Source organism: Musa acuminata, chromosome BXJ1-9, assembly GCF_036884655.1.
Source record: "Musa acuminata AAA Group cultivar baxijiao chromosome BXJ1-9, Cavendish_Baxijiao_AAA, whole genome shotgun sequence".
NCBI classification, from domain to species: Eukaryota; Viridiplantae; Streptophyta; class Magnoliopsida; order Zingiberales; family Musaceae; genus Musa; species Musa acuminata.
Window position 1 is genome coordinate 7,268,106 of NC_088335.1, and position 9,833 is coordinate 7,277,938.

Here is a 9,833-nt window from a genome sequence, read left to right on the forward strand (position 1 = left end):
ACTTCGATAAAAACTTGACATATTAGATGGAACAAATTTAAAGAGAAAGAATATTGAAATTAAACTTGTCAAAACATCATAAAAAAGTTCATTGTATCAAGAGGTAAATCACGCATATAGAGGAATAAATTAAATTAATTATTAATTTTTGAAAGAAATCTATTAAAAAAGAGAGATTCATATTAAATATAATAAATATAATATATTCATGGGGACTATATAAATCTCACGTGTTAAGTCATAAAATATATAAAGTATTTAAAAATTATAATAAATTTCGTTTGAGCAAGTTTTGATATCTCTATCATGTTTAAATATCTATTGGGACATAGGGAGGGGACCGATGGTCGACGTTCGACATGAGACCTGCTTATCGTATCAACAGCGTCAAGATCGGTGCAGGAGACGTGGTCGACTGCATGAACGTCACTTTCACCTACTACAGGAAGATGAAGACCCGACACTTCGGTGGTACTTCCCACGAGGTTTGTATCACTATCAATCTCAAAGCTCATAGCTGACTGCAGATTAATGGCTTCTACTTGGATGCGGATTGTTCTCGAGGAGGACGAGTATGTGGTGGGAATGGAGAGAGAGGTTGCTACGTACCATGGAGTGGTGATCGTAGGAAAGCTTGTTTTCATCATCACCAAGAAAGCCTACGGACCTTTGGGCAACATGGGAGGAACTCCGTTTGCCCTTCCGATAGCAGCAGGAAAGATCTCGGGCTTGTTCGGCCGTGGCTGCATGTTTCTTGACGCCACTGGGGGTCTACTTGGAGCCATAATTGGAGACTGCAGTAAATTCCGAGAGTTGCTACGATGGATTGATATTGCCATTCTTGTATGTTTCTTGGAATAATAATGATGTGGTGTGCTTTTATTAAAGCAATTGCATTACTAATTGGTTCGAGACTTCAGTCTTTTGCATGGCATAAATAGACCAAAACAAATTAAGTTGGTGTAGATAATGATTGGGTATTGGTGTTGATAGAAATTGGGCCATATAATAATATAATTCTAATTCTATTCATACCTGAAATATGATGTAATCCTTTTATTAAATTATGCAGTCAATAATATAAATAATAAAAAATGGGTAAGTTTGAAATATGTCATTTGCCAAACAAAACTATGTAAGGTGATATTTGACAGCTGTAGGTAGACCTTATTTTAAGTTTTTTTAATGGAATTTTATGATTGATATAATTTAATATGAATCTAATATGAATTGACAAAATAAATAAAAAAAAAGGGTCTAATTTTATCTTCTAATCTCACTTATTTATTTTAATATTTTAGTTTAATATTCCCCCTCATTCTAGTTTAATTATCTACTATCCCAACTTTGCATAACTAAATCGATTTATTTTACTTCACATGTTTGGTCCTCAAATTCATTTATTTTAAACACAATCAAACTTATTTAAGTCTTGAGAATTATTTAAGGCATATTATAATAAGAAAGTCTCTTCTAATTATTATATCTATACTTATTGTCATAATTTAACCTCATTGTCAAGTTCACTAATACATTTAAGTTTATTTGTTAAAAGACTATACATTTTTTTCTATAAAAAGAATCTTAAAAATAGATATCATTGCTTATATATACTGCAACTTAGCATCTCCAACTTTATATGTAATATTTGTGAAAGGATAGATTTCAATCTTAAAAGTCAATAACATATGAGTATATTATATTATAAAATATAAATATCATAAAATATCTCTTTGGGTAATTATATAGTTATGGTTGTATGTGTAAAACTGGAGCACTACAAGACAATATTCTAGATGTGCCTTTCGATAGTGTATTGGGTTACTTCATCATTTGGCTCCATAAGAATGTCATACTGATATTTATGCATAGGAAATTTGAGAGGTGATATATTATCTTGGATTTTTTTGTTATGTAACCATTTATAACTTATAAAATTCATCTTTATATTATGTATTATTCATCAAATATTTATTGAGATATCTATTTATGAGATCTTGAGTTTAATGCTTCTATTAATTTATTTTTTTATAATTTCTTAAAGGTTCCTTAAATAAAATCAAATAAAACCATGTGTCTCTATTTATACTTGGCATGTTAACACCAACATAGAAGAGAATAAATAAAATATTTAAAATATATAAATATATATTTATGAAGAATAAAATAAAATTTTATATTACTTAATCATATCCTACAGATCTACGATCTGCACCATCAAACCAAAAAAAAAACCGGCATATCTCTCCAACGTAGCCGCGTATTGGCCAGCTGGATGTATATAATATATATGCATATGATAGAGTGTGTGTGAATATATATACCATATACGAACTCTCATGTCTCCCAACACGTTTCTATGTGTCGACAGCCACGCCATATCCTTATCCGCTCCTCTTTAATTATTGACCAGACCACCATCCGTGATCGTCGCCGGTCACGTCTTCGTCGTCGAGATGCTCTGCACGACCCTCATCACGTGATACACGCTTTCCTCGAGGAAGCCACGGACGAGGGGGTGGGCGGTACACCTCCACTCCACCCCGACATCACAGCCATGGCGATCCGCTATAAGTAGCCTCTCTCCCTCTTCCCCAGCATTATCTTTCTGCAGAAGAAAGGGAGGAGTTTGGTGCACACAACACGATGGTGAGAGGCTCTATGTACACACATAGTTTTCCGTCTGTGGAACAGTTTGGTTACCTCTGTGCGTTGTGTGTTGACGTCGATGGTGATGTAGAACGGAGCGATCAAGGTGGGAGCATGGGGAGGGAACGGAGGGTCGGCCTTCGACATGGGACCTGCTTATCGTATCATCAGCGTCAAGATTTTTTCCGGAGACGTGGTCGACGCCGTGGACGTCACCTTCACCTACTACGGGAAGACGGAGACCCGACACTTCGGTGGCAGCGGTGGTACTCCCCACGAGGTTTGCATCACTACCAATCTCAAAGCTCATAGCTGACTGCAGATTAATGGCTTCTACTTGGATGCAGATTGTTCTGCAGGAGGGCGAGTACCTGGTGGGAATGGCGGGAGAAGTTGCCAACTACCATGGAGTGGTGGTGGTGGGAAAGCTTGGCTTCAGCACCAACAAGAAAGCCTACGGACCTTTCGGCAACGCGGGAGGGACTCCCTTCTCCCTCCCTATCTCAGCAGGCAAGATCTCGGGCTTCTTCGGCCGCGACGGCCAGTTTCTCGACGCCATTGGGGTCTACTTGGCGCCATAATTGGACACTGCAATAAATCACAAGAGTTGCTATGTGCTACTTTGGGTGATGAGATGAACAATGTCTGCAATAAATGGATTGGTGTTTGCCATCCCCAGCTGTTGTCGGATGTTGCTTGGAATAATAATGATATGGTGTGTTACTATCAGAGCAATTGCATCACTGATTGGTTTGAGATTTCAGCCTTTAGGATCGCATAAATAAATAAACGAAAATAAATTAATTTGATGTAGATGGTGATTGGAGTAATATTTTTTAGGGTAGTGTTTTTTGGTTGGTTCTTCGGTTGACTTGATAGTGGTGTTATATGAACACACATTTATAAAGAATTTTTAACGTAATTGACTACCCTTAGACCCTTTATTGCGTGATTATTTGGAAAATTAAATTTTATATTTTATATTATCTATCTAATGTTTATCGTAATATTTATTTATGAGATCTCGAGTTTAATATTTTTATTAATCTGTTTTCTCTTTTGTATGTCTTTTGGGGACCTGATGAGATTATGGGAAGACTAACCTTTCTCGGATGAACACACAAGAGTACGGCATAATTTATGTAAAATCAACTAAATCCATGAGTCATTAATTACTTGTATAACCATCAACTTGGAAAAAAAAAAAAAGATCGATTGATACATCGATACAAATGAGATAAGAATATGTGTGTGATAGGAAACGGTAAGGGATCATTGACTCTAAAAAGATAACTCATTCGATCAAATAATTATTTAATCTTTACATTAAAAAAGAGTTTTGATCTTTCACTACAAGTTCTTCGTTACATCAAAAGTACTAGAAAATTAGGATCCCACTACAAAATCAACATCGTTTCATACAGTTTGTAGGCAAAGATCCAAATGTCGTACAAGCAGATAAACATAAAGATATTGAGATTGTGTTTTGGGGTCCGACATGCAATAACTCATCATTGTTTTCACGATAGCAAGGTATGGTTCACATCGAAGGAGGAAATGGACATTCTATCATTTTCATCTAGAATGGAGGAATCACAACAAGTCATGAAAAATATAGCAGAAAATATTTTCTTTGGAGTCAATTGGAGATTCAGGAAGATTGATGCAAGATTTCGAGTCTAAATAGCACTCGTTGGAGTGTCCCTTCCAAAAGAAGATTTAAAACAATTAGAAGATTATTTCTATTATAGAATGGAAATATCATGGAGCTCAGTGGTACATCAAATTTGTGTGCTCATCGTCCTAGTATCGATAGAGGATTATTCACTCTCGGTATCATGAGAAGAATATTTCATGTGTTCTTGCTTAAGCAAATCCCAGGTCAAAATCATTCAGATTAAAAGAGAAAAAATTCTTTGGAAAATTAGAAACTATATGAGCCTAACAACACCATACATAGTATATAAGAGATTATAGATACATGGTAACTAAGGACAAATATGTCTAAAGGATTGTATTCCCCTGTATTATTTGGGCCTGCGACATATTGGCATAGTACATTTGTAGTCGATAAATCGAGTGAATTATTATGGAAATAATAATTCACTTAGCTAGAATGAGTTCTAATAGGTATGACTCATGTCTAGCTTAATATTGTTAAGCTTAGAGGGTCACACACATATGGTATGTGTTATAACGAGTAGAGATTCAGATAAGAGATATTTGCCCTATATCCTATTTGATATCCAATAAGCTCCTGAATGATTGGATCTTGTGGATAAGATCCAATAAGAGTCAATGAGAGATTAGTGGATAGAGATCCTGTTAAAAAATCTAGGGTGACATCACATGCATAGCGAAAGAATAGAAAATAAAATCCTAGAATTTTACATGAAAAATAAGGTTTCATCATCGTGCAAAGATTGGTGCGCAAAAACCCGCGAAACTGAAAACTGCACATATAAGAAAGATGTGTTACCTAAAGAGATTGTATATTTCTAAAAACTTACAGATCTGTAGGAGAGGATGAAAGAGGTTAACTATCGTCCTCTCTGGCGATGATCCATATGACAGGGGTTGCCAAAACGCTCAACAAATCGTTGCCCAAATCTCTTCCTCGCGTCCTCGCGTGCACCACGTAATCAATAAGTGGTTGCCCCTTCTTGTTGTACACACGCTCCAAATAGGGGCTATAGTATGAGGAGGAGAGAGAGAGAAGAGAATAAGAGGTGACAGCTAAAAAGAACCCAACACATGGCTCTTTGATTCCCTCATATTTATAGAGGTTCATTATCAACTTAACTCTAATGGATCTTATCATATTGGGTACTAGATCTTTATCCAACTACTCAAACCTCTTAGATTAGTGGGTCACTACCCAATAATCTCTTATTGGCTCTAATTAGATCTCATCCATAAGATCCAATAATTCAGGGGCTTAAGGGATATCCAATAAAATAGGGACTCCCGAGGATATCTCATAACCGAACCTATACTCGTCTTAATACCTACCATATGTGTGTAACCCTCTAGGCCCATTATCAAGTTAGCCGTGAGTCATACCTATCAGAACTCCTTCTGGCTTAGTGAATAATTTACTCGACTCATCGACTACATATATATTAGGTCACTACCTCACAGCCCTCAGATGATACAGGAGAATCCAATCCTTTGGATTTATTTATCTTTAGTTACCGTATATCTATAGTCCCTCAACTATTTAATACCTCAGAGACCGTATACTATGTATGGTACTATCATGCTTATACAGTTTCTACTCGAGTCTCACTCTAATCGGATTCTCCCTAAGAACTCTTTCTTTCTTAATTCGAATGACCCTGGCCAAGGAATTGTTTGAGCAAGAATACATAGGATATTCCTCTTATGACAATAAGAGTAGATGATCCTCTATCGATACTTAATAACCCTCGTAAGGTTGACTATCACTCTTAAGAACCAGTTATACAACATCTGAAACTTCTAGACCTATAAGTCTGGTATCAAAGATGAAGTACTCATACAAGACATCTTTGATGTCTCAATTTTAAGGACCAGATGCACCATTAGGACGATAAAATTATTGTTTAACAATAAGACATTATTAACTATCCAGCATTCTATGAGCAGATCAATCAGTGAATTCATTATCTAATGAGCACCTACACTGTATCCTAGTATCCCCATACGAGCAGCTATGAGACCAGTTGTCTCCATCATATGGACGAGTATATAGTACACTAGTCTATCCGGTTATCTCTATGTCCCTCTTAAGTAACCTATGACCAGGATTATTAAGGTTTGTGTTTAAAAGTGAATCCGTCTCATTATCGTGATCTTATCATGATTTCTATTGTACAAATACATGGACATCATAATATATTCATATAATAAATAATATAATAAGTAAAAAGAGAGTGTGTGTCATGTCACACGTGCCATCACTCACGTGATTGGCTTGCAAGGCACCTATGACTAGTAGATCCATTAATCTAATAGACTTGGGTAGTTGGATAGAGATCCAGTACCCAATATGACAAGATTCATTAGGGTTAAGTTGATTTGGGACCTTTATAAATATGAGAGATCTAAAGGGTCATATGCTAAGCTTTACTAGTTGTCACCTTATATTCTTCTCTCCCCTTCTCCTCAGCTAGTAGGTGTAGAGATTTGAGCAACGATTCGAGGAGCGTCTTCGTAGCCTGTGGGTTTGCTCTGTTTGGGTAGGCCTCTCGGGTTCATTGTCTGCTCTTGGGCTTCTTCCGTCCCGAGTTGCTCCCTGCTTGGCCTTTGCTATGTCGGGTCGGTTGGGGGAGTTGCGAGTTACACAATCTGTGGCATGAGCGGGATGATTGTTTGCATCATTCCCATCAAAGCCTGTACTTGCTTGGCCAGGCCGAGGAACGCCTTGGGTGTAACAACCATGGGTCTTATGGTGTGTCCGGGGGGAGAAAACCTCGGGTCGTTGAACAGGCGCTAGTAGCGATCTATCGTCGAGGCCACGATCCCCCCGTCTTTGTGGACGGGGAGGGGCTAATCTCCGAGCTTGGTGGAAGGGCGATCGACCGGTGGTTCTCCCTCAGGGAGAGCTCTTGCATGATGCTCCTACGACATGGCCCTCCTTCTAGGGCTAAAAATGCTGGTGAACTAATGCGTTGTGGTTGATGAGTCAGCACGGCCTGGTCCATGGGTCAATGTCGGGAGTCTTTGGACGACTGAGCTGGTTGCCGAGGTCGGTTGAGCCCTCAGGATAGGGTGTTGGCATCTGAATGTTGATTGACATCTCTTGGTCGGGACGGTCGCTCCTCGAGGTGTCTGCTCTCCTGGACAGAAGGACCTGGGTGATGCAGGGATGTCGGTGCCACTTGGGAAGAGACACCACTCGATCGGGATGGTCGCGCCTCGTGGGTGGCCGCTTCCTTGCACAAAAGACCCTCGTCGGGTTATTACCAACTATGGCCCCTTGACAAGTAAGTCAGTGTGGGGTTCTCTCTTTTTTTGTCCTCCTCCTTGCCAGATGCCGACCAGGGGTTTTTATACTACTGTACGAGAGTCGGTCGTATGCAGGTTTTTGGTGTGGTGGCCGGTACTCAAGGGGTGAGGATGTGCCTTGGCGAGGCGTCGACCCGGGACGCGCGGAACGACGCCATGCGGTGTCGTCCCGAGCTTTCTAGGATAGGATGTACCGGGGAATGCCTCGGTACGGATCCTAGCTTGGCACGTGGGAGTGCTTTGCTTACGGACCTGACGGTGGCGTGGCGTGGTGTTGGTGGTGACGTGATTAGGGCCCAAAATATCATCGTTAGAGAGGAGGATAGTTGACCTCCTTCATTCTCTTCCATAAATATGTAGGAATTCAGGGATATACGATCTCCCTAGATAACACAATCTCCTTTGTACGTGCGGTTTTCTATTTTACGAGTTTTTACATGCCAAGCTTCGCAAGATGACGAACACCTTTTAGAAAATTTGAGATTTTTATTTTCTGTTTTTCCACTGCACATGTGATGTCGTCCTTAGATTTCCCTATAGTAACACTTATCGATAAGAACTTTTTGAGATGATATAGTACCTTGGATTCCTTGTTACGAGATAATTTGTAGCTTACAAAATTCATCTTTGTATTATGAATTGTCCATAAGTATTTTTTAAGATATGGAATCTTGAGTTTAATGTTTCTATTAATTTATTTTTTATAAATTCTTAAAAGATCCTAGAACGTTAATCCCTTTCCATCAATATATAAAAGTGACATACGACTTAGAAAAAATCAAATAAAATTAAATATAAATATATATTTATGAAGAATAAAATAAAATTTTGTATTACTTAATCATATCCTACAGATCTACGATCTGCACCATCAAACCAAAAAAAAAACGGGCATATCTCTCCAACGTAGCCGTCGTATTGAACTCTCAAGTCTCCCCAACACGTTTCCATGTGTCGACCGCCACGCCCTATCCTTATCCGCTCATCTTTAATTATCGACCACACCACCAGCTGTGATCGTCGCCGGTCACGTCTTCGTCGTCGTCGAGATGCTCTACGAGACCCTCATCACGTGATACACGCTTTCCTCGAGGAAGCCATGGACGAGGGGGCGGGCGGCACACCTCCACTCCACCCCGACATCACAGCCATGGCGATCCGCTATAAGTAGCCTCCCTCCATCTCTCCCCCTTCCCCAACATCATCTTCTGCAGAAGAAAGGGAGGAGTTTGGTGCACACAACACGATGGTGAGAGCCTCTATGTACACACATAGTTTTCCGTCTGTGGAACAGTTTGGTTACCTCTGTGCGTTGTGTGTTGACGTCGATGGTGATGCAGAACGGAGCGATCAAGGTGGGAGCATGGGGAGGGAACGGAGGGTCGGCCTTCGACATGGGACCTGCTTATCGTATCATCAGCGTCAAGATTTTTTCCGGAGACGTGGTCGACGCCGTGGACGTCACCTTCACTTACTACGGGAAGACGGAGACCCGACACTTCGGTGGCAGAGGTGGTACTCCCCACGAGGTTTGCATCACTACCAATCTCAAAGCTCATAGCTGACTGCAGATTAATAATGGCTTCTACTTGGATGCAGATTGTTCTGCAGGAGGGCGAGTATCTGGTGGGAATGGCGGGAGAATTTGGTAACTACCATGGAGTGGTGGTGGTGGGGAAGCTTGGCTTCAGCACCAACAAGAAATCTTACGGACCTTTCGGCAACACGGGAGGGACTCCCTTCTCCCTTCCTATAGCAGCAGGCAAGATCTCTGGCTTCTTCGGCCGTGGCGGCGATTTTATTGACGCCATTGGGGTCTACTTGGAGCCATAATTGGCCACTGCAGTAAATCACAAGAGTTGCTATGTGCTACTTGGAGTGATGAGATGAAGAATGTCTGCAATAAATGGATCGGTGTTTGCCATCCCCAGCTGTTGTCGGATGTTGCTTGGAATAATAATGATATGGTGTGTTACTATCAGAGCAATTGCATCACTGATTGGTTTGAGATTTCAGCATTTAGGATCGCATAAATAAATAAACGAAAATAAATTAATTTGATGTAGATGGTGATTGGAGTAATATTTTTTAGGGTAGTGTTTTTTGGTTGGTTCTTCGGTTGACTTGATAGTGGTGTTATATGAACTCTCATTTATAAAGAATTTTTAACGTAATTGACTACCCTTAGACCCTTT

General features: G+C 39.7%; 2 protein-coding genes across 2 annotated transcripts; both read left to right on the forward strand.

The window, feature by feature from the left end:
- The first annotated feature begins 2,508 nt into the window (after positions 1-2,508).
- Positions 2,509-3,378, forward strand: LOC135592871 (horcolin-like). Its single transcript, XM_065082575.1, has 3 exons — positions 2,509-2,649; positions 2,741-2,929; positions 2,997-3,378. Exons 1-3 carry the CDS (start codon positions 2,647-2,649, stop codon positions 3,228-3,230), a joined length of 426 nt encoding a protein of 141 aa, XP_064938647.1. The 5' UTR covers positions 2,509-2,646; the 3' UTR covers positions 3,231-3,378.
- Positions 3,379-8,746: 5,368 nt separating this feature from the next.
- LOC135594244 (protein GOS9-like) lies at positions 8,747-9,619 on the forward strand. The gene is made up of 3 exons (XM_065084646.1): positions 8,747-8,887; positions 8,979-9,167; positions 9,238-9,619. The coding sequence occupies exons 1-3, from the start codon at positions 8,885-8,887 to the stop codon at positions 9,469-9,471; spliced, it is 426 nt and encodes a 141-aa protein (XP_064940718.1). The 5' UTR covers positions 8,747-8,884; the 3' UTR covers positions 9,472-9,619.
- Positions 9,620-9,833: the final 214 nt, after the last annotated feature.